General features: G+C 45.5%; 5 protein-coding genes and 1 long non-coding RNA gene across 9 annotated transcripts in view; 4 read left to right on the forward strand and 2 right to left on the reverse strand.

Annotated features, from left to right (window-relative positions):
• The window catches only part of hrasa (HRas proto-oncogene, GTPase a), a 5,388-nt gene extending 4,318 nt beyond the window's left edge, over positions 1-1,070 (forward strand). The window contains exons 4-6 of one of the 2 annotated variants that reach the window (XM_024280865.2): positions 311-470; positions 564-688; positions 763-1,070. In XM_024280865.2, coding sequence (XP_024136633.1) covers positions 311-470; positions 564-683 — 280 coding nt within the window. In that variant the 3' untranslated portion in view covers positions 684-688; positions 763-1,070. Of the gene's footprint in view, positions 1-310; positions 471-563; positions 689-758 lie in introns of both variants that reach the window. The other variant, XM_024280864.2, reaches the window with a different exon arrangement.
• A 546-nt stretch (positions 1,071-1,616) lies between these two features.
• zgc:123278 (uncharacterized protein LOC641569 homolog) lies at positions 1,617-5,568 on the forward strand. Of its 2 annotated transcripts, none has more exons than XM_036212524.1 (7): positions 1,617-2,589; positions 3,987-4,352; positions 4,442-4,526; positions 4,596-4,661; positions 4,730-4,893; positions 4,962-5,064; positions 5,130-5,568. In XM_036212524.1, the coding sequence occupies exons 2-7, from the start codon at positions 4,212-4,214 to the stop codon at positions 5,222-5,224; spliced, it is 654 nt and encodes a 217-aa protein (XP_036068417.1). In that variant the 5' UTR covers positions 1,617-2,589; positions 3,987-4,211; the 3' UTR covers positions 5,225-5,568. The 2 variants fall into 2 exon arrangements, with proteins under 2 accessions (XP_036068417.1, XP_036068416.1); XM_036212523.1 differs by having other exon boundaries at positions 5,134-5,568.
• Positions 5,569-6,632: 1,064 nt separating this feature from the next.
• On the forward strand, positions 6,633-12,865 carry tsg101a (tumor susceptibility 101a; the record flags this gene model as incomplete). The annotated part of the gene is given in 10 exon segments (XM_024280861.2): positions 6,633-6,710; positions 8,999-9,086; positions 9,212-9,277; positions 9,514-9,677; positions 9,786-9,912; positions 11,193-11,244; positions 11,317-11,399; positions 11,867-12,069; positions 12,141-12,380; positions 12,446-12,865. Coding segments are annotated over 10 exon segments (1,155 nt in total). The 3' UTR covers positions 12,536-12,865.
• A 65-nt stretch (positions 12,866-12,930) lies between these two features.
• On the reverse strand, positions 12,931-16,863 carry ldha (lactate dehydrogenase A4). The gene is made up of 8 exons (XM_024280863.1): positions 16,778-16,863; positions 16,133-16,258; positions 15,952-16,069; positions 14,079-14,252; positions 13,831-14,004; positions 13,627-13,744; positions 13,280-13,403; positions 12,931-13,209 (listed from the first exon to the last, which is right to left on the reverse strand). The coding sequence occupies exons 2-8, from the start codon at positions 16,256-16,258 to the stop codon at positions 13,045-13,047; spliced, it is 999 nt and encodes a 332-aa protein (XP_024136631.1). The 5' UTR covers positions 16,778-16,863; the 3' UTR covers positions 12,931-13,044.
• A 3,392-nt stretch (positions 16,864-20,255) lies between these two features.
• On the reverse strand, positions 20,256-22,220 carry LOC118598884. 2 transcript variants are annotated; one of them, XR_004948099.1, is made up of 2 exons: positions 21,899-22,220; positions 20,256-20,888 (listed from the first exon to the last, which is right to left on the reverse strand). It is a non-coding gene; the product is annotated as an uncharacterized LOC118598884 (long non-coding RNA). The 2 variants fall into 2 exon arrangements; XR_004948098.1 differs by having other exon boundaries at positions 20,256-20,864; positions 21,899-22,215.
• Positions 22,221-22,299: 79 nt separating this feature from the next.
• brsk2a (BR serine/threonine kinase 2a) overlaps positions 22,300-23,869 on the forward strand; it is a gene marked incomplete in the record, with an annotated part of 69,793 nt that continues 68,223 nt past the window's right edge. The window contains 1 exon segment of the mRNA XM_024280810.2: positions 22,300-22,548. Coding sequence (XP_024136578.1) covers positions 22,467-22,548 — 82 coding nt within the window.

Below are 23,869 nucleotides of genomic sequence, written 5' to 3' on the forward strand. Positions count from 1 at the left end.
ATCAAATCAAAGAACATGAACACCGGAGCTCCTGTTTCAAAGGGTTAATCTTTTATAAATGTCATCATGAGAACGCGTTAGAAACACCGTTTTCCTCAGAGTGAGTCTCTAATGTTTTCCATTGGAGCTGCTCTGCGCCTCCTCACTGCCTCAGCTGTAGTGATGAGGTAATGCTACCCCCCCCACCCCCACCCCCTCCCAGCAGTGCGCTGCAGACGTGCTCCTCCTCAGGGTCCTAAACATCCCTGGTGAGGAGCGTCTCAGCGAGGAGGAGGTGTTTGCTCCTGCAGACGCTGTCTTCTGCTTCCAGGGAGCAGATCAAACGGGTGAAGGACTCCGATGACGTCCCCATGGTGCTGGTGGGGAACAAGTGTGACCTCCCAGTGCGCACAGTAGAAACCCGGCAAGCCCAGGAATTAGCCCGGTCCTACGGCATCCCTTACATCGAGACCTCTGCAAAAACCCGGCAGGTAGGGAACACCTGCACACACACACACACACCCACACACACACACACACACTAACTGTGCCATGTACTTGAGCGGGTCTGTGACCTCTTGCAGGGAGTTGAAGACGCTTTCTACACTCTGGTCAGGGAGATCAGGCAGCATAAGCTAAGGAAATTGGACCCCCCCGACAACGGCGGTGAGGACTGCATGAGCTGTCGGTGCGTGGTCTCCTGATCCAGGTGAGCGCCCGCCTCAAAGTCCCGCCATCCTCCACATGCAGGAATGACGGCTGCATCTTCCCGTTCGCAGGAAGGAGGAGGACGGCTGCAGCGCCTCAAAACTGTACTCAGCAGAAGAACCTCAGAAGCCGCAGAGTCTGGAGGACAGAAGCTTTGGCCTTCGCCGCTCTCAGCTTACCCCCCCCCATCCCTCGCCTGTCATTTTGAGTTTTTGTTATCTACATCTCTAAAGACTCCGCCCCCTCGTTTCTGCTAACTTATTGTTTACGGTCTCAACACTGTTTTTATTCCAAGTCCTGCTGGAAGAACTGACTGGTCTGTATCTGAATGAACGGGGAGAGGGGGTTGTTTTCCCGACATACCTCCACTTGGTGAAAAAAAATCTGCTCCTCCTCAAATGTAGACGTGGAGACGGAGAGCAGCGGCCGGCCTGTGAAACACGGAAACAGTTTGATTTACCTCAAACGGTTAGCTTGTTGGTCCAGAAGCAGCTAAGCAAGTGAAGAAGGAAGCATGCCTCCACCAGTGGCGCCTCCACCTGCAGCGCCCTCTCCTGTGGCGCCTCAAATTGCAGCACCCCAACATGTGGCACCTCCACCTAAAACGCCCCCAAAATGTGGTGCCTCCACCTGCTGTGCCCCCTCCTGTGGTGCCTCAAACTGCAGCGCCCCCACCTGTGGCGCCTGCACCTGAAACATCTCCACCTGCAGCGCCCCCACCTGTGGTGCCTCAAATTGGAGCACCCCCACCTGCAGCACCTGCTCCTGCGGTGCCCCCACCTGTGGCACATCCACCTGCAGCACCTGCTCCTGCGGTGCCCCCACCTGTGGCACATCCACCTGCAGCACCTGCTCTTGCGGCGCCCCCAGCTGTGGCGCCTCCACCTTCAGGACGACCCCCACCTTCAGCATTTCCACCTGCTGTGCCCCCACCTGCAGCACCTGCTCCTGCGGCACCCCCACCTGTGGCACATCCACCCGCTGCGCCTCCACCTTGTGTGTACCCAGCTGTGGCGCCTCCACCTCCAGGACGACCCCCACCTGCAGCATTTCCACCTGCTGCACCCCCACCTGTGGCACCCCACCTTCAGCGCCTCCACCATGAAGAGACGGGATGCAGCAGCTGATGCAGCTTCATGCTGCCTTTGACCAGCAGCTGTTGCTTCGTGGATGCAGCAGAAAGGTCGGGAATCAAACATCTGTCATGGCCACTGGGTTTGCCCTCCTTCTTATGAAGGTGTGCTCTTCACCCTCGCTTGCATCCGCCGAGTTTCTGGCTGTTTCCTGTTTCTCACTGACGTAAAGACTCAGGAATCAGGGAACTGAACCCACCTGTCTCAGGGTTCATCTTCTTTGATTCCTTCATACTTTGTGCTCCACAGAATGTAAGAGCTGCTGCCTTTTACAGACCCCGCCCCCTTTTTGTGTGTCTTCGCCTCTTACCTGCAGCTAGCTCCGCCCACGTGATTGTCAGTCAACTGGCTTCAGTATTGTGCTGCACAGAACCAGAGGACTGGTGCATGGTTCGGATTAGAGTCTAAAGCTGGAAGTTTGTTCCGACGTCTGAAGGATTTCTCCTGGTTTGACCTTTCTGTAACCTGTAAGACTGAACTGGTGGATCTTGAGCAGCTCAATGCTAACGGATGTGATGACTGCACTGGTCCACTGACCAATCAGCGGACAGGAACTGAATGTTTTTAGTTTTTTTTTTTTTTCCTTTCACTGCTGTGTTTTAACATGTGGCGCCCTCTTGTGGTGTGTTTGTCGCCCCCGCATGAATACTTGAACCACAGGTCTCCACAATCAAACCCCTCTGGGTTGCAGAAGCAGCAGCTTCTTTCCCAGAAGTCTTTGGGGTTTCATGCAGGGGTGTGAAGGCCTCCGGCTGGAGCACAGCTAAAGGTACTTGATGAAACTCGTCTGCTTTTGGAACTGTATAACCCTTTGATGTGGCAGGACAGGAATAAAGATGTCATGAAGAAACTCCTCCTTTAATGCGAGATCTCAGTTTGCTTCGACAGTAGGGCTGCCACGATTAACCGACCAATCAACTATTAAAATAGTCGACTAATTTAATAGTCGATTAATTGTTACTTTATATTATATGGAGTCAGAGTGTAGTAAAATTGAACAAAGTTGTGAGCATTCAGCATCAACAATTTGCTTTTTTATGTTTGAGTCAGTGAGACCAAAACGGTTTTTTTTTGTGAAAAATAGTTCCTTGTTTCAGATGCTAACCTTATTTATAATAAATTCATTGGCTGTGTTTTCATACTGTATATTAATTTTCTAAAAAAATACGAGTTGTCTAATATTTTAGCAACATGCTAAGATTTTGGCTAATTTGTTATCTACTGAGGTTTTTTTTAGACTAATTTAGAGTTTAGCTTCTATTTTAGCAACAGGCTAACGTTTTTGACTAATTTAGTTTACTGGGAAATTTTAGGCTAACATGGAGTTTAGCTAGTATTTAATCAATGTGTTAGCTTTATAGCTCATTTAACATCTACTGAGGATTTTAATGCTAGTTTGGAAGTTTAGCTAATATTTTAGCAACATGCTAACGTTTTTGGCTAATTTGTAGACTATTGAGGTTTTATAAGCTAACTTATTGTTTAGTTTATATTTTAGCTACAGACTAATGTTTTTGACTAATTTAGTTTAGTCAAGAATTTTAGGTTATGCTGGAGTTGGCTTCCTTTTTTTGGCTAATTTTACATCTACTAAGATTTTTTTTTGGCTTATTTGGAGTTTAGCTCATATTTAAGCAACAACCTAAATATTTTTGCAAAGTTGGCATGTATTAGGGATTTTTAACTATTAAAAATTTTCAGAAATGTAGACGCTCTTTCATAGTTTTTTTTAAACAAAATTTCCAGTAATTTATCAAATTTGACATTTTGCAAATAGCTTTTGCATTTTCACCAAATCCCTTCAGCAATAAAGTAAATTGTGTCAGTTTTTTGCAAAAAGCTTCAGCATCTTCAGACTACTTTCAGCTAAAACCACTCACACTATCATTATCGCAGGTAATGCAACTTTTCTAGTTTAATCTTGTTTTAAAACCAGTCTGCACAATTCATTAAAAGTTTAATAAACTATTGTCTTTATTTTTAATTAGTTTAAAGCTAATGATGGTTAAGATGTGTGCTTTGCATCCTTTTTGCACATGACCCGATTAGTCGACTAATCTGGAAAAATATTCGCTGATTAGTCGAATATTAAAATAATTGTTTGTGGCAGCTCTATTTGACAGAAACTCCGCTGAAATGTTCCTTCTCAACTGTTGTGCTCACCAGGAACCCAGGATTCCAAGTTGACCCAGTTTTGGTTGGTGCTGATTCAGGGTTAAAGGGCGCCTGTACATCTGTGTTCACGCTCCGGTTGATAATCTGAACCCTAAAGGCCTGACGTTGAGAAACAGTAAAACTTTTTGAGACTTAAAGGAAATCTACAGAAAAAGATTGAAAGTTAAATCCATATTTTCAGAATAAATTCCGACCTTTCCTCTGGAGGGTCATAAAATGTGGGCAGTTCTCCTGAACGGGTCCAAAGTTGAAGGAGGAGACTGGCGGACTGAAAACAGTCGCTTCCTTTTTTTGTCAGAAAAACTTGGATCAATCATGACTTTGACGGAAACTAGTATCAAGAAAATGCTTCCTACGGTAAGCAGGACCTCCAGGTTTGATCCTGGCAGACTCTTGTGTTTGTAGCTTTCTCGCCTTAAATCCTTCGCCTGCTTCTGCGTTTCTAGACGTACGTCCGCAGTTTTGTGGCTCATGAAATATTTGTGGCGACGACGTACTTCAAAAACCTGAAGCCTGCCATGGACCGATATGGTAAGTCACCAGAGTGACGGCTCCACCGTGATGTGTGGAAAGGCAAAGCGTGAGCTCGGTTCTGTCCAGTTTTCAGAGACGGGACAGCAAAGACCCTGATGAGTCTGACGGGAACCATACCTGTGACGTTTTCAGGTAAACATCTGTTTGCACCTTTGTGTCAATAAACACTGGGTGTGATGTTTGTTCTGCTGACGTCCAAGGCAACCTCTACAACATCCCGGTGTGCGTTTGGATCAAGGAGCGCTACCCCCAAGCTGCCCCCATCTGCTACGTCAAACCCACACCTGAGATGATGATGGTCCGGAGGGGGTTTCTGTCCGGCGACGGTCAGGTCATTCTGCCTTACCTGAAAGAATGGAAAAAGGTGAGTTTGTCTCGTTCTTTTGAAGAAGCGCCACAGACCGGCCTTCAGGGCGACTGTATCTCTTTCAGGGCGACTGTGACCTCATCGGCCTCCTGCAGGTGATGGTGGCGGTTTTTGGAGAGTTCCCTCCCGTGTCCATGCGGCCCTTTCCAGAGAAGGAGCAAGGCACATGTAAGAGTCACATGACTCACCGTCCACACGCCGCAGCTGCATCTAATGCACTGTTTTTTATCCAGGCCGGTTACACACGGGACCAGATGGGAATTCTGTTCTGCTTTTACCCTCAGGAGATGGTCAACCTCTCCAACGGGGAAATGAAACCAACTGTTGAAGGTTTTGGATTATTTTCTCTCCTGTACTGATGGCATCCATCCCCTCCGAATAGAAAAACAACTCTATAAATATATGTGAATAATGATCATGTTTGTTCTGGGAAACCTTCACCTGCTGAGTGTTTTTGTTTTGGGATGTTTCCATGAGCAGAAACAGCTGATCTGTTTAACTAAATAAAATAAAGGAGTTCCTTTAAAAAACTTATTTAACTCTCATTTCAAACAGCTGGATTATGTTTCTGATGAATGTGTAAATAAAGCTGTATTTGTCCAACATGAGCGATTCTGTTATTACATCAGAACACCTGAACGACACCTGAGATCAGAAAAAAATAAAATAAAATAGCACGAACGCGAGCATGTAAAGATGGTTCCTAAAGAGGCTGGCCCCTGCCCAATGAGATACCCTCATTGGTGCTCCTCTTCTTGGCAGTGGACCTCGCCTCTGGCACGTCTCGCATCCCCAGCTGTCCCCCAGCCCATCTGGATGAAGCCCATCTGCTACACCATTTACACATGTATTGTACAGTTAGATAAGCTAATTATTTTTTTAACAGCCCTGGTAAATCGCCAGTCTGTCCTGGGAGAGGATCACTCTTTAATGTGGACATCCCTGAGCTTCTTTTTTTTATTTTTTATTTTTTTATCTAGAATCCAATTTTTAAATTTTATTTTTAGAAGTTTTTCTTACTGAGAAGGAGGGTCTATGGGAAGGGATGACCAGTTTAATTTAGTCTGTTTAGTTTAGTTTAAATTTAAATTTATTTTTTATTGTTTATATTTTATGATCGACTTTCTGCTTCAGTACAATTACTGGTATGAAGCCCAATGAGACAACTTTTTTGTGATATTGGGCTATGTAAATAAAATTGAAAGGAATCAGCCTAAACGTTCATTATTGAAAATAAACTCACTCAGATCTTCCTCAAAAGTTTTCTAGAAATTCTCCTTTATCATCTGACTGTAATAATTTACTTGGAAAAAAGTCACATTCTTGTTTTTTCAGCTGTTTGTGTAATTGTAGCACAGCAGTAAACAGGCTATCTAGACCTATCCAATATGGCGTCTAACTTTGCGTACGGAACTAGCTACCACCTCGACTCTAGCCTATTTATAACTCATTGGCTCCGCCCCCGCAGCCTCATCCTCACATATGCATCCTCAGACAAAAAAATAGCGTAAAAAACCGGAAGCTGTCACCAGAGCCGGAAGTAATATTTTGTTGACTAGCCCTTTAGGTCGAGTAATTCGGTTTAACTCGGTGTTTTGTGTTTTTATTGATACAAGATTGGCGCGACAAACCGCCGTTTCATGTTTTAGTAGAATTTAAGTTTAAGGAAGAAAAACTTTCAGGAACCGACCTGCGAGGCTAACGCTAGCTTAGCATCTTAGCTTCTGTTAGCCTTGTGTTTGTTTGTTTGTTTCCTCCGCAGCTGCTTAAACATGTCGGTGGTCAATGAAGGGACGCTGAAGAAAATGCTGAAGGTAAGCTGTCCGACGAACCGGTTCGTCCCGGAACATTCCCCGGGACCGCCGCTGAGGGGGGACACCGGGCCACCGGAACGGAAAGGGCGGAATGTCGTCAACTAGGATCCAGTAACTTTCAGGCGGATAGACGTTAATATTTCAAGATCTTTAATGATCTGTGATTGATTTGAATTCGTTGATGATGACGTGTTTACTCCACATGATGACTGTCCGAACTCCCGCCCGACTCCATAACGATTAAAACCGGCATAGTGTCAGACTATCTATCATCTTGTGTTTTAGCTTTATTGATCCCGGACGGCACCCTAGGAGAAATTAAGTTTTCAGCAGCTTGCAAAAGTATACACAATAAAAATCTCAATGTACAAAGTATACACTAGAATTGGATAGAATAATAAAGTACAATAAACATAAAAAGAGCAAAGTAAGTGGCGGGATTGAAGCAGTTTGAGTGAGTGATTAACTTGTTGCACACAAAAGGTTATTACATAGTGTTAATTATTGATCTTTATACATTTATTGCATTGCATTTATGTATTTATTTTAAAAGTACTCCCATGACCATTCAGCATTCTCGCTTTTTACTTTGAAGCATTCACACAGCAAAGTATTGAGAATGATGTCAGATCTATAGTGCTCCACCTTACACCGTTTGCACGTCCATAGCTCTCAGCTCATGTAACTGTCAAAATATTCATCTTTTTTAAGAGATTCCTGCTCAAAACTGTCATCATCATAACTCTTCAACTATTTAAACTAATTAACTAACTACAGGTTTTTAAAACTACTGAAAATGACGTGTGGAATCTCCAAATCCCCCTTTTCAACTAAAAACTTTCAATTCTACTAAACAATACTACAGAAACCATTTAACTTTTCAGTATACTTGGGGCTCTTTAACTTGTCTTTTTCATTCTGGAATACCTTATGGTTTTTAGAAGATCCTGGGTCAAAGTCGTCATGCTATCTTTGAGTCAGTTTTCATTTATGAATGAAAGTCGATGGTACAAAAAAAAAAAAAAAAAAAAAACAGCAGTTGTTTTCAGACAGCCGAGGAGGTCAGAGTGGGAGGAAAGAAACCCTCTACCTGGATTTGTTTTGATCAAACTCTGCCACAGCGTCCCTCACACAGGAAATGTTTTCGCATTAAAACATAGGTATTTTTCCTGGCTTTTAAGACCATACAATCTTGGAACATTTGTTATTACTTGTATTTACTGCTGTATATGTAGACATGACAATCACAATACTTGTACTCCATCATTTCTGAATTTGATGTTTTCATTTTTACACAGAGATAAATTATTGAAAAGGTATGAGCTTTGATTGAGTCATGTCAGATCCATCACTTTGCAAGAGAAGCATCGGTTCCTCCTCCAGAACAGGAGCGGTTACTATGGCGACCACAGAACTCTTTCACACAGACATACAGTTTAAAGGGGCCATAACAGGATTTTCTGAAGCCTTTCAGAGTGAACTATATCCATATATATGATCATATATTACCTTTGGAACACTAAAAACAAATTATTTGTGAAATATTTGTTATTTTGGCAATTAGCTAACACTTTGGTAAGCTTTCAGCTTCAGCATTTTCAGCTATTAGCTTAGCTTACAGCATTGACATTTTCAATCGCAGATAATGCTATATATCTAGGTTTTATTGTTTGATATTTCAACTGCGATTATGACGTCACCAATTTCTCAAAGTGAAATCTTAATCAATACATCCATTTTACAATAACTATTTGTGAACCCACTGTGTTCTGATGATGAAGACATTGATGTTTTGTTTAAAGAATACATTTGATTTCTTTTTTTGGCAGTTGTTCAAACGCAGTGCATCATGGTCAATACTCCCCATTCTAGTGAGCATTAGTGCACGCTGGTTTTTGCAGAGAATACCCATAAGTGTGTTTTGGCGTGGGTTCATCAATAGTCTCGTTAAATGTTTGTACTGATCTGGTTTTCAATTTCTGTAATTGGTGACATCATATTCGCTGTTAAAAATAATAATAATTAAAAAAAAAAATTAGAGGGCACGGAGTCCAAAATGCATTTAAAATCCAGCACAATATGTAATTTTTCATTAATGAGGGAGTAGGGCAGGAATTTGGACATAGCCAATACCTATAATTCTGATCAGGGGTTGACCTTTGATTGTTTCTGGTTCTTAAAGGACTTTAAAAAGTCTCAGCTTCAATAACCTGAAAAATACAGGTGATGAACCAGAAGAGCCTGATGACGTCACGCGTCTGATCCTCTGTCTTGTGTTTCATGTCCAGCAATACAAATACCGAGACCTGACGGTCCGGGAGATCACCTATGTCATCTCCCAGTACAAAGACCTGAAGCCACTCATGGACGCCTATGGTAAGAAGCCCGGCTGCTATCTTTGGGCTGGTTGTGGTCCCTGTGGCGCTCACAGGGGGTGTTTGTGTTTCAGTGTTTAACGACGGCTCCTGTTTGGGCCGGTTCTGGTCCTGTTTGTGTTTCAGTGTTTAATGATGGCTCCTCCAGAGATCTGATGAGTCTGACAGGAACGGTCCCGGTCAGCTACAGAGGTAAACCTCCTGTTTGGCGTTTCTGACCTGAAAGATTCCAATAAAACTGTCTGAACGGTCTCTTAGCATTACGGTTCTTGAGTTCATACATGGGGGGCTGTTTAAAAGTAAAGATCCAGAAGACCTCATTAAAGTCAACATCGTTAGAACCTGTTGATCCTCATGTCAGTAAAACCCTGCCGTGTTTCCGTCATTGGATCAGGATGTTCTGAATGTTCCGGCTGTGTCTCCTTTAGGAAATACCTACAACATCCCGGTGTGTTTGTGGTTGCTGGACACCTATCCCTACAACCCCCCCATCTGCTTCGTCAAACCTACCAGCGCCATGATGATAAAAACCGGCAAGCACATCGACGCCAACGGCAAAATCTACCTGCCCTACCTGCACGAGTGGAAGCACGTACGTCTGCGGTTTGGAATCGCGGCGAAGGATCTCCTCACGGAGACGTGAAATGGACCGTTCCCGATGGAACCGCTCTGTCAGTAAATCTCTGCCCTCCCTTTGCAGCCGCAGTCCGACCTGATTGGTCTGATCCAGGTGATGATCGTTGTGTTTGGAGAAGAGCCCCCAGTCTTTTCCCGTCCCACAACACAACCCCCCTTCCCAGCATTCCAAGCTGCCGGACCTCCAAATGGTAAGGCATGTTCCTGCTGGAGAGCCTGTAGGTGCACGCTGTCGTCCTGCATCCCACCTGCTGGTTTGAGCCCTCAAAGGCTGCCGTTACCATGGCGTCAGGACTTCCTGATGTTATTTTTTTCTCAGTTTTTTTCTTTTTACAAAATAAAACAGAAAATGTCACCTTTGGGGCCCGTGAAATAAATGATGGCTAAAGAATATAGAACCAAATGTTATGTGTTCTGATAGGTGATGCAAACTTCACTTATTGAACACTCTAAGACTACATTTTAAAACTTTAAAACTTTAACTTTTTATCATAGTTATTAACTAGATATATAGTATTACCTGCAATAATGCTGGTGTGAATGCTGAAGCTGAAAGCCAGCTAAAATATTAGCCAAATGCCAAATTAGCCTAAAAAAAAAAAAAAAACTTAGGTTAGCTTAAACAGTTAGCATGAAGCTGAAAAAATAGCTAAACTTCAAAATATCCTAAAAAACCTAAAAAAAAAAATCCCGAATTAGCCAAAACAGCTGGTGTGTAGATTAAATATCAGCTCAACTCCAGAACAGTCTTAAAAATGTAGTAAATGCTAAAATAGTCCAAAGAGCTACCATGATGCCAATTTTTAAAACTGTACCTTTTGAACATAATTATGAATATTAGAAAGGCAGGAATATTATTCCAGAATAAATCGACCTTAAATAACTCTCAATATTTTACTCTCCATAAAAATATATTTAGTTAAAATTATACAAGTTAGAAATGAGCACAAGATAACATCGAGCCATTAATAATAATAAATAAAATGATTTGGAGGGCTGGGTATAATTACCCGGAGGGCCGGTTCTGGCCCCCGGGCCTTGACTTTGACAGGTGTTATAAAGTATCTCTCCAGTCATTTGACTCCGCCCCCTGCGTGTCGATTCACTTTCCTTCAGTGTCTGAAACAGGAGTTTCACCTTTGAGTTTTCCTCAAACTCCCAGATGTCGTCTCTGTTCTCACAGGATGTCTAAAAACTCTGGAACTTTGTGAACTTTCATCCAGAAATAAATTATTTATAACTAGAAGACATGAAGATGACTTGCTTCCAGTCCTCCACACCCCCTCCATTAGTTTCCTTTGGTCTGGAGTTAAAAAGAAGTTTACCTTCGAGTTTTTCTGACAGATCAAACTTAAAATGTATCCCATATTTGGAATTTCCTGTGGTTCAGACGTATCTCCGCCTGCAGCAGCAGGTGGCGCTCTTGTCCCGTCCTGAGTCTGTATTTATTCGTCCTCCTTGTCTTCCTCAGCCTCCTACATGCCCGGCATGCCGGCGGCCTCCCCCTACAGCCAGAACCCAGGGTAAGACACTCATCCTGGGGGGGTTCCACCACCGCCTGACTGACCATTAAAAGCCTCTGTTTTCCTGCACAGGGGGTACCCAGCTTTTCAGTTCCAGGGGGGCAGCTCTTACCCTGCAGGGGGCTACCCCCTCCAGACTGCCGTCTCCACCGTGGGTACGTCTTCTCACGTTTTTGTTGTCCCCCCCCCTTTACATTTTTAATGTCCTGTAGATGAAACCAAAACTCTGCCTGATCTTTATGTGACCTTTATCTGAGCGACTTGAGACCCCCCCTTGAAAGGCCAGTGCTGTAACTGGAGTGGGGGGGCCTTAAAGGCCAAAGGCTAGAATGGGTCCTCCCAAACCAAGCCTCAGGCTGCCCCCCCATCAGCATGCTGTATTTAGTCTGGGGGGGGCAGGGTGGTTCATGAAAGTTTAGAGTAAAGGTTCCTGACCGAAGCCCCCCCACCCCCCAAAGGTGGAGTTCAGCTCCTTCAGCTTCCTCCCTCACAGGAATGACATCATCTCAGAGCGTCCTGTCAGGTTCTGGGGTTTATTCTGATCTTCAGTATCAGGCTGTCCCTCCTCCTGAAGATGGTTGAAGAACGTTCTCTGATTGTTGAACCTGTGTGGCCCCCCCAGGTCCGAGCAGAGACGGTACCATCGGCGAGGACACCATCCGGGCCTCTCTGATCTCCGCTGTGAGCGACAAGCTCCGCTGGAGGATGAAGGAGGAGATGGACCGAGCTCAGGCGGAGCTGGACGCCCTGAAGCGGACCGAGGAGGACCTGAAGAAAGGCCACCAGAAGCTGGAGGATATGATCTCCAAGCTGGACCAGGAAGTGGTGAGTAGAGGTGCTGGCGATGTTAGAGTGCGGTCACGGTGGCGGCTGACTCCTGGGTGTGGCTGGTCCAGGCGGAGGTGGACAGGAACATCGAGTTGCTGAAGAAGAAAGACGAGGAGCTGAGCGAGGCGCTGGAGAAGATGGAGAACCAGTCGGAGAACAACGACATCGACGACGTGATCGTTCCCACCGCGCCGCTGTACAAGCAGATCCTCAACCTGTACGCCGAGGAGAACGCCATTGAGGACACCATTTTCTACCTGGGGGAGGCGCTCCGCAGAGGAGTCATCGATCTGGAAGTTTTCCTGAAGGTAAGACGCTTCATGCCTGCAGGGCGGAGGAGGTCAGACGACTGAGCGCTTCTTTCCTGTTGCAGCACGTGCGCCTCCTCTCCAGGAAGCAGTTCCAGCTCCGAGCTCTGATGCAGAAAGCTCGCAAGACGGCGGGCCTGAGCGACCTGTACTGACCTGGAGCCGCCTCCTCCTCCTCCAGCCTCCTCCCCTTTTTAGGAAGCAGAGACTCAAAGCTGAAGTTCAGGTGAAGCTGGAAGTCTCCTCCTTACTCTGCTCCCCCATGAGGGAGGGGAGACCCCCGCCCCCTCATGGAGGAGGCTGAGCGCGTGTTCTGCTTCCACCTTCACGTTCCTGCTCAGTCCTGCAGTGGGCGGAGCCTAATCTTCTGAATTCAGCCTTTTACTAGAAGCACTTTGAACTGTTTTTGTTGTTTTTGTTTGTTTAAAAGCTGCAGATTTCTGTAAACAAACCCAAATAAAACCAGAATCTAAACCTTCTGCTCATTCATGACCCCCCATGTGTGTTCGCTGTCTCACCCCCCCCAAAAGGAGAAAACAGGAGTTCAGAGTGACGTCACAAACACCTTTATGCTGCAGAAGACAGATAACCACCACGAAGACGACCACAGAAACCAGATCAAACGGAGGCGGGGGGAAACCTCAAACCGGAGGAGCCGACCTCCTCACAGAGTCAGCTCCTTCTGCACCCCCCACAGGGTCTCGGCGCTCTTCATCAGCTGCTGCTCCTCTTCAGGCTTCAGAGTCATGTGGACCACGTCGGTCAGGCCGCTGCTGCCCAGAACGCACGGCACGCTGAGGAAGACCTCGTCCTTCACGCCGTGCATGCCCTGTCCCAGACAGTGAGATCAGCAATGGACCAACACCCCCCCCCCCCAAACACCCTGCCGGCGCCCTCACCTGGACCAGCGTGGACACGGGGTGCACTCGGTGCAGGTTCTTCGTGATGCTCTCCACCAGGTCCGCCACAGACATGCCGATAGCCCAGGACGTGTAGCCCTTCAGCCGGATCACCTCGTAGGCCCTGGGACCGAAAACCAGACAGAGACCGTCATTTCTGAGGGGGGGGGGGCAGACCTCTGTGTGAACCTTCAGGTATCATTGGGAGCAAACAGCTTTAGATAACGCCGCCTTTTCTGGACTCACGCCGGCTGCAGGACAGAATCGACGTTGGGCAACGACTTATCTGAGATATGCTGTTCATGAGGAAACTTCTGACCCCCCCGGAGCGGGCCGCCTCTACTCACCCGTCCACCACCTTCTTGTGAACCTCCTTCCAGCGCTCGCCGTCATCCTCGGCGCCCATCTTGGGGTTGAGCTTCTGCAGAGACACTCCCGCGACGTTCACGCCGCTCCACACCGCCACTGCCAGGACAGACGGCCAAAACATAAAGAACGCGTGCTGCTTGGGGGGGTCTTATTTTTTATTTTTAGATTGGGGGGGTGCATACCGCTGGAGTCTCCGTGCTCTCCGATGATCCAGCCGTGGCAGCTGGAAGGGTGGAGCTGAAACTTCTCCCCCATCAGGTGGCGGAAGCGGGCGGAGTCCAGGTTGGTGCCGGAGCCTATGACGCGGTGCCGCGGGAACCCGCTCAGCTTCCACGCCACGTAGGTCAGGATGTCCACTAGAGGGAGGAGGGGGGGACAGTGAGAACATGCAGGAAGGGGTCCTATCAAAGCGGCCCCCGCCCCCACCCACCGGGGTTGGAGACCACCAGCAGGATGCAGTTGGGGCTGTACTTGACGATGTTGGGGATGATGAACTTGAAGATGTTGACGTTGCGCTGCACCAGGTTCAGGCGGCTCTCGCCCTCCTGCTGGCGGGCGCCGGCGGTCACCACCACCACCTTGGAGTTGGCGGTCACGCTGTAGTCTGAGGAGAGGACACGGCAGATGTCGAGAGAAGCTGGCTGTGAATCTTCGAGCGTCTGGCGATACCTGTCCCGATACACGTCTCGCGATATGATACTGTCACGTCCTGCTGTTACTGCTCGACCTTTTTCCATCCAGTCCTTCTTCACACCTGGCAGGTGTGGCCAATGCGTCTTAACTGGCACCTGCTGGCTATTTAAGACAGAGGAGGCCACACCAAGGGAGGCAGGGAGCAGAGCAGCAGCCGAGGAGCCGGTTTGCCTTGGTCTCTTTGTCCTCAGCAGTCTTAGACTGCTGGGTTTAGTTATTTTAGTTTGGACCTTGGTAGTCTTAGGCCCAATCCGAATTCTTCCCTTCTCCCTTCCCCTTCATTTAGCCCTCCAAACAGAGAGTTATGAAAAATAGTGTCTCATATTTCGGACGTGACTTTCGTTCAATGACGTCACGAAAAATCGCCGGACCGCTAGCTTTAGCGCTGGAATATTCACATCTACAGTGGTTTTATAACTTTAAAAAGGTAATTACTTTTATTAGAACGTGAACTTCTATGGTTCAAAGTGCAACCACGTGAAGAAAACCACTTCTTAGCGCGACGCGGTTTACCCTTGCGATGGAGGACTTGGTACCCTTCCGTTTGGAGGGTCAAATTTAAAAAAAATGCATTTCCCGGACACAACTTGCACTTAAACTGCCCCTTCAAATGGAGGGGAAGGGAGAAGGGAAGAATTCGGATCGGACCTTGGTGTGGTGCTGGTTTGCTCTGGTCTCTTTTAACTACTCTGCTGGGTTTAGTTATTTTAGTTTGAGGTTGGATCTTGGTAGTCTTAGTTTGTGGGCTTTGTTTGTTTGTTTTCTTTAGGTAGTTTTGGTTCGGGGGAGCTGCTGACTCAGACGGTCGACACGGCTGGGTCAGCGGTCTCCATGACTTATTTTATGTTTGGCCGAGGAGCCAATTCCCTTTGGTTGTCTTCTCGTTTTAACACAGTTTTTTTGTTTCCCTAATTTAATAAACGATGTTCCTTTTTCGTTTTTGTTATGGCCCCGTTTTAGGTTTTCCCCCTAGACTTGAGCTAGGTCTGCCCCTTGAGGCCGTAATAGATACATATCACAATATATCTCTGACAACACGATATGTATGGCGATATATCCCTAGAATACAAGATAAGAAAAAAACTGTCTGAAATTTACTGTCTTTCATTGAAATAATTATTAAATTAGTAGAAGTAAATTAATTTTCTTAAATGATCACATTACGCACCTGTATCGCTTATAAAAGTTGTTCTTTGGTAAATTAAGCAATATTTGCTTCTAAAGGGACCATTTAATATCGTCCACAACTTCACTTGTTCTGAGTTGCTATGAAGCACAGCAACTAGCGTTTTTATACAATACTAGCGACAATGTCGCAGGGTTTCGGTTTGGTACCCATCCCAAGTCAAAACCTAGAGTTCATAACGACCAAAACCGTGAGGCGGACTGAACATCTCACAGATCTTCTTGTTGTTTTGGTGGCGGTGCAGAGATGGTTCCTCACTGGCGGTCGGAAGTTAGGCCAAAATCAAACGTTTGAAGGATGCTCAGAAATCATTCATAAAATATCGTCAACATTGTATATTGATACAAGTATCGTCAAACGAAATATCGCGATATATCGCTGAATCGATGTTTCACCACCCCATCCAGGAGATTGCAGCACTCACCTTTGTCTGCTACGATCTTGTGCGTCTTCAGGAAGAGGGCACCGTGCTGCAGGTCCATGGCCTCCCCCTTTAGCTTGTCCTCCATCACATCCACCAGGGCCAGCTCGTCACACAGGTCCTGGGGGGGTGGAATTAATCAACCAACCACCCCAACATTCAACATTTACGAAAGACTACTTACCTTCAGCAGGACGCTGACCGCAGACGCCATGCCCACCATGCCGACCCCCACCACCGTCACCTTGTTCCTGCTGCCCACAGGCGCCTCCTCCATCACGCGGCCGAGGAGTTTCTCCTGAGTGGACATCTGAGGAGCACAGGAGACGTTTAAGTCATGGTGGAAGTCAAAGTCCCCAGAAGTTCTGCTGAAGTTCATGACAGAGTTCTGCTTTAGTAGAACCTCTTCTGAACCAGAGAAGGTGAAGCTGTGGTCCATGAAGCAGCTGATCTACAGGAGGATCTTTATGGATTTTCAGACCCTCAGAACCTTATTAGACCCTCAGAACATTTTCAGACCCTCAAACCCTTTTCAGAATCTCAGAACCTTTTCAGACCCTCAATCCGTCAGACCCTCTAATTTCCAGACTCTCAGACCTTTAGATCTTCCCCTCTCGGGTCCAACAGCTGCTCTTCCTCACTGCAGCAGGTGTGCACGCGCGCAGACGCAGTGCCTCCGTGACTTGCATTCAGACGTGGGGGGAGCAGCAGGTGTTAAAACCAGAACCAGAACCGGATCATTTACCAAACATGTCCAACTTCCTGGAAAACGTCCGACTTTTCATATCAAACCGAGCGGAGGAGATGCAGAGCGGCGGGAACTTCTTACCTTTGCAGCTTCTTCTCTCTCTCTCTGACTGCAGCCGCAGCGGGACCGACGCTATTTAAAGGCAAGCCAGAAGGGGGCGTCCTCCGCGCAGGCGCAGACCGGAGAGTTCCTCCCAAATGAGGGACCAGATTTTTTTTTAATTGAACAACTAACACTACAGAGCAAAACATGGCTTGAAATTATAGGAAATATTCTTTTACACGATTACAATCAAAGAGAGTCAATAAAATAAAAAACAATAAAAAATCACATTGCTATTGATACACAAGGGACGTTTTTAATCTGTCATATATTGTTTTTAATTTTAATTTGGAGCTTCAATGATTCCAAATATAACTTGAATTCGTTAATAAATAATCAAAATTTTGGGGGATCTTCATGTATTGATATTTATGAATGTTACATTTAGCAGGACAAAGGAATATATTCAAGCAGATTCAATTTGTTTTCTAATATAATACCAAATATTATGGTGTTTAAAGAAAAATGTGGGAACATATTTCTCAGTCAGTTATGTAACTCTTCCCAAAATATTTGTGTTTGGGGACAAAAGTAAAATGTGTAGTTTCAATTTCCTTTTCACAGAATGTACATATTCTATCATTTATATTAAATTGTAATCTTAAAAGTTCTTTAGGTGGATACATGTCATTTAGTTTTTTAAAATAAGTTTCTTTAACTTTAGTAAAATGAGGAATTTTAGATAAAAAGTTCTTAATTCATTTACTGTTTCTTGATCATATTTATGTAAAAATGACCAATCTGGTTCTGGGAATCCAGTTCTTGAGGTTTTCTGTTGTCAGACTGAAAAGCTTCAGTTTTAATATTGACTAAACTCCATTTCCTTTCAGCCTTTTTACACTTTTTCCACTGAAGCTTCAGTCAGTAAAAGAGGACATGAAAATCACAGTCATTAGGAAACATTTGCTGCAACATTTTCTTTATTGACTTTGGTAAAACTTCTTTCTTTTTTATGTCAAATGTTGTTGTTCACCTTTCATCCCCCCATGAATCACTGCAGCCAATCAGCTTCCCTGCCCTTCCTGACACAACCCTGTGTTTATCTGGGCTGGGGGCCGGCACAGGGAGACCCAGACCCCCTGTAGTCAGGTAGGCAGTACCGTGAAGGGTCTGGTATTGGGACCTGGGTAATTAACCCTGGTTTTGTGACTACATGCTGCCACTCCTTCTCACATGTCAAAGGTCAGGTGTAAATACTACTAAAAATGTGTACGTTTTTACATTTTTGCTTCTGAGAAGCTTCCAGTGAATCACCACCAGAGGGCGCCATCCGAGAGGCAGCTCCTCACAGATCAGACTGTAGAACAGGGATAGGCAACCCCAGGCCTCCAGTCCCACCTTTCTGCGTGTTTTGCAACATACCCTGCTGTGGGATGTTGTTCTTGTTGGCTGGACACACCTGAACCAGGTAATTGTCATGAGTCCCTCCTCATGACTGAACATCTGCGTTTGACATTTGAAGTTGAATAGAAGAACTAAGGTCCAGTGGTACGATTCAACTTCAAGACAAACTCTGATGAACCTTCACCAACATCTGCATCTGAGACCTCTTCTTTAAATCATCATCTCGTGTTAACAATTTGACCACAAGGGGGCACCATTCAGTGCTTTGGAGTCTGGATTCCAGGCAAATGCAGATGGTTACTGTGGAAGTGGAGAAGTTATTGAGAAGTTTGGTGTTCAGGACTGGAACGCAGAAGAACAGTTGATGGAGGACTTTGCTGACAGAATAGAATTGTCAGTGGAAATGAACCCTTTTACAGAAAAGAGGATCAAAAAGAGGAGAAAAAGGTTATTAGATCTTTTTTAGACATTAAAATCAGAAGGAGATCAGAAAGTGGTGGAAGGAGATGGTGTAGCCAGACAGCAGAGGGTGGTGGTGTGAGGATGACTCTGGTGGTGAGGAAGATGAAGAGGACGGAGCAGAGGACCATGTGGTGGAAGTTCAAAATGCTGCATGTATTAGAGAGGAAACACGTCTTCTAGGGATCAGGAGGTTCTTCCAGAGGTCCGGATCATGGTAGAGTTAGATAGAGGTGGGGTTGGGGTGAAGATAGAGGGGAAGGTGGAGGTAGAGGTGAGGGTGGAGGTGAAGGTGGACGTGGAGGTGAAGGTAGAGATGAAGGTGAAGGTAGAGATGAAGGTGGAGGTGGAGGTTAAGGTAGAGATGAAGGTGAAGGTGGAGGTTAAGGTGGAGATGAAGGTGGAGGTGGAGGTGAAGGTGGAGGTGAAGGTAGAGATGAAGGTGGAGGTGGAGGTTAAGGTGGAGGTTAAGGTAGAGATGAAGGTGGAGGTGGAGGTGAAGGTGGAGGTGAAGGTAGAGATGAAGGTGGAGGTTAAGGTGGAGGTGAAGGTAGAGAGGAAGGTGAAGGTATTGGTGAATTTGGAGATGAAGGTGGAGATGAAGATGAAGGTGGAGGTGAAGATGAAGGTAGAGATGAAGGTGGAGGTGAAGATAGATGTGGAGGTAAAGGTAGAGATGAAGGTGGAGGTAGGGTCAACGAGTTATAGCCCCCCTTTCCGCGGAAGTTGGGCGGTGCACGGTCCATCACCAAGCTGCTATCGTTACTCCGCCCCTTCAGATTTTTTTGGAAGGAATGTTTCCTACCCCTCCCTGGACGGACAAGCGTGCCACAGTGGCAGGTGGAGGGGAAGGTAAAGGTCGGGGTGAAAGTGGAGGTGAAGTCAGAGGTAAATGTGGACGTGAAGGTAGAGGTGGGGGTGGGGTTAAAGTAAAGGGTTAGCTGAAGGTGGTGGTGAAGGTAGAGGTGGGGCTGATGGGAAGGGTGGTGATGATGGTGACGGTGGAGGTGAAGCTGATGGTGAAAGTAGAGGTGGGAATGAAGGTAAAGTTGAAGGTAGAGGTGAAGGTGGAGGTAAGTGTAGAGGTGAATGTATAGATGGAGGTGGGGTGAAAGTAAAGGGGAGCTGATGGTAAGGGTGGAGGTGATGGTGAAGCTGATGGTGAAAGTTGAAGGTAGAGGTGGAGGAAGAGATGTGGCTGAAGGTGAGGGTTGACGTAAAGGTGGAGGTGGGTGTGGAAGTAGAAGTGGAGGCATTAAAGTCCCAGGACTTGTGCAACATGTGGGACATTAATGAAGGTTTTCCTTCCATCTTGGGTCACTGCCTTTTCTTTCTGGGTCTGTAAATGTTTGCATATGACGACGTTTTCTCTGTAGATCAATGACCAGGCCGTCAATAGAGTCCTGCTTGGTTTCAGTTTCTGCCCGCGGCGATAACGACCAGCTCAGTGGAAAACGTTTGTTTAGTCTTTCAGGACTCAGTGAGATCCTGTCCTGAAGCTGATTATGTGGATGTTGAGGTGATGACGGAGGTCACTAGGAGCCATCCGTGTTTCAGAAAGCAGAACATGTGACATACCTGGGTACGATTTCTTGTTCAGCCCTGGAGTCACATTAAAAACAACCCAACTTTTTTTGTACTTTTTTTTTTAAATATAATTTTTTATTGAAACAGCAAAGAAACAGCAAAAACAGAACAGTGACTGCCAGACAAGACAACAAAACATGCAACTGACTTTTGTGTATGACAATACAAATGTGGTAAATCAATAGTAGTACTGCACCAATAATGGAAAGTCCCAATACTACAGCTGGTGAGATGATACAGTACTGGGCCAAGGAGGCTCCCCTCTCAAACATAGCGTTATGTCAGAGACCATCTCCAACGTTCAACATTCACAGAGCTGTGGATTTCCAACCTGATGTCAGTTATTTTATCGAGCACATTCCAAACAGTGAACAGCTGTGTATTCCAGAGTCTCTCTAAATTACGGTTGGCTTTCCTAATCTGACGTGATTGGGAATTCCTTACGACAAAAGATTTCTGAGTGGATTCATCTAGTGAGGGACAAGAGAATAAAAACGGACAAAGATGGTCAATCTCAGGAGCTTCCAGTTGGGACCAAGAGGGAATGTGTTCCGGTCTCACAGCTGTTAAAATGGGAAGACCAAGGCTTCCACGATCCGCTGATTTATGTTCATGAGCTTTTGAGATGTGACATGACGTGTTGCCCCACACAAAGGGAAGAATAATAGGACCCAGTCTGAAGTGGAAAAGTCGTCAGATTCTGAAACAAATGTAGAAATCTGGGTAAAATAACAATTAACACGTCTAATAATAAGGAGAGTCCTCTACTGAAGACGACAGGTACCAGGAGTGGCTGAAGCCGCAGACCTGCAGACAGAGATGCGCAGTCAAGAGAAGACGCGTCTGCAGTTTACAAACCCGGGTAAGTTCAACGGTAAGTTTGTTGTTATCCTCCATTTCTGGGACCACAACCTGCCGTTATCTTCAGGGTATGTAAGTTACCATAACAACTCAGTCTCTGAACATAACCTGCTCCCACATGTGAACAAACACACATGTACATGTAAACACAAACGCATGTAAACAAAAACACATATAAGCAAACCCACATGTAAACATACAGACACATTTACAAAAACACATTTACATAAGCACACACATGCAACATGCATACACATGTAACACACACACAAATGTAGCACACAAACACACATTTAACACACATACACATCCAACACACATGAAAATATAACAGATAAACTAACACGCATGTGCATAAACACCCCCACATAAAACGGATGTACACATGTAACACAGATACAAATGTAAACTAAAACTCATAAACACACACATTAAAAAACACATACAAGTGTCACACGTACACATGTAACACACATACACATATAAACAAACACACATGTATATAAACACACATGCGAACACACACAGACATAAAACACACACACAAGCAACACATAAATATGTTAACCAACACACATGTAAATACGTACACAAATAAACTAACACACATGTACATAAATACATGTAAACACACACATGATACGCACATACACATGTAAACAAAAACACATATAAACTAACATACATGTACATAAACACACACATGTAACACACAAATACATATAAACAAACACAAATGTATACAAGCAAACATGCAAACACACACAGATATAAAACACACCCTGCACACACATGTAACACACACACGTGTAACACACATACACAAGTAACGCACACACCCCCACACACCGAGAGTGATGACAGAGGTGCCGCTCTGAGAGGTCTTCATGGGTAAACCTGAACCTGTGCAGGTGAACATGGACGCTGCTGCACCTGTACAGTCTTACAATTTAGAAGACCTGAAGAAAAAGAGAAAAAGAAGGCAGAAGATTTGGGTTATTAGAGATTATTATTGCTTCAATTTCACAATAATCTGAGAGTCTTACATCACAGAAGACCTATCAAGAGAAATAATCAGAATAACCAGGACTCCTTTTCCAGTCGGATTATCCCATAAAGTGTTAATTATATCAGGTTTTCATCAAACCGAACATTCATGTGCTTCAGCATAGGGGCGGGGCCACGGCTCTTCCTGTTCTCTGGTTGGCTGTATAAGCTGTCATTCAAAACTCAGTGCTCAGCAGCGCCCCCACAGGCGCGCGGCGCCAGCGCAGTTTCATCCTCGGAGCTGCTGCGCGTGTGCGGCTAAAGGAGGACCGGAGGAGCCGCGAGCCCCATCCGCTGCAGCCGCGAGGCTCGAACGCGCGGAGGTAACGGACAGGCGGCGGCTCGTGGACGCACCTGAACGGAGTGAGATATGTCATCGACCGGTAAAGAGAGCGGGGGCTCGTACGTGGGACCGTACCGGCTGGAGAAGACACTGGGGAAGGGACAGACAGGTGAGAGGACCGCGCGCGCGCGCGCGCGCGCGCGCCCGGCCGCTTTTGATGACTAATTGTTTGTAAACACCTGCCGGATTTCTGTTTAAATCACTGCTGGTGTGCGTGTGTGTGCATGTGTGCGCGCGCGTGTGCACGTCTGGACGCGTGCGCGTGTGGTGGTAGTGTTGGGGGGGGCGTCGTTTCACCAGTAGACTCAAGGAATTTAATGTAGCCGCGCGCGTGCGTTGAGCTGCATGCGGGTTTTGGGAAAAATAACTTTTGTTGGTGTCTGGTTTTAGGGTCCGCATAATGCCTCCTGCAGGGATACCCCTCCTCCTCCCCGCGCGCGCAGATTTTTGCCTTGGATTAAAAAAACAAAAAAAAAAAAGGGGGGGGGGGGGGAACTTATTAAAGATGATGAAGCTGCACGCGCCACCAAACGTTTCCATAGAAGAAGACTGAGTCCATGACATGACGTCAAGACGACGTCATGTACATGACAGAATCTTCACCGGCACGTGAAGGTCCAGAAACCGGATCCGTGGCGGCTGTGGTCTTTGATCAAAGCGGATCCTGAATCCAGTGTGATCTTGATTCCTTTTCATCGGTTGTAGGTTGGTGTTAAAACCGGTTTCAGAACCTCCTCTAGGATCCACACGCCGAGTTTGCAGATCTCTCAGATTCTGAATACCTTTATTTTTTAAATAAAATGAAGCTCATTTGATCATCTGAGGTTCTGGATGTTTCTAGAACACGTGTAAAGTCATGGCCCCGGGGGCCGGATTCGGTCCTCCAGATCATTTTATTTTATTATTATTAACGGCTTGATGTTATCTTTCGCTCATTTCTAACTTGTATAATTTTGACAAAATATATTTTATGGAGAGTAAAACATTGAACGTTATTTAAGGTTTAAGTTTATTTATTCTGGAATAATATTCCTGCCTTTTCTTTATTTTTTACTTTTTTTTTTTTAAGTTTTAAAAGTTGTCATTCTGCTAGCTTTTTAGACTATTTTACTAAGATTTTTTGAAGTTTAGCTAATATTTCAGCTACATGCTATGTTTTTTGTCTAAGTTAGCTGGCTATCAGCTTCAGCGATTTTAGCTATCAATTTCAGCATCTTCAGTGGCCAAATACAGCATTCTCACTAGCATTACCACAGGTAATGATGTATATCTAGTTCATAATTATGTTAAAAAGTTATGGTTTTAAAGTTTTTAAAATTTTGTTTTACCAAAAGGCCAGCGACCTTGTGGTAGAGTGTCCACCCTAAGATTGGAAGGTCGTGGGTTCTTTTCCCGGCCGAGTCATACCAAAGACTCTAAAAATGGGACCC

This window comes from Oryzias melastigma, linkage group LG6 (assembly GCF_002922805.2).
Source record: "Oryzias melastigma strain HK-1 linkage group LG6, ASM292280v2, whole genome shotgun sequence".
NCBI classification, from domain to species: domain Eukaryota; kingdom Metazoa; phylum Chordata; class Actinopteri; order Beloniformes; family Adrianichthyidae; genus Oryzias; species Oryzias melastigma.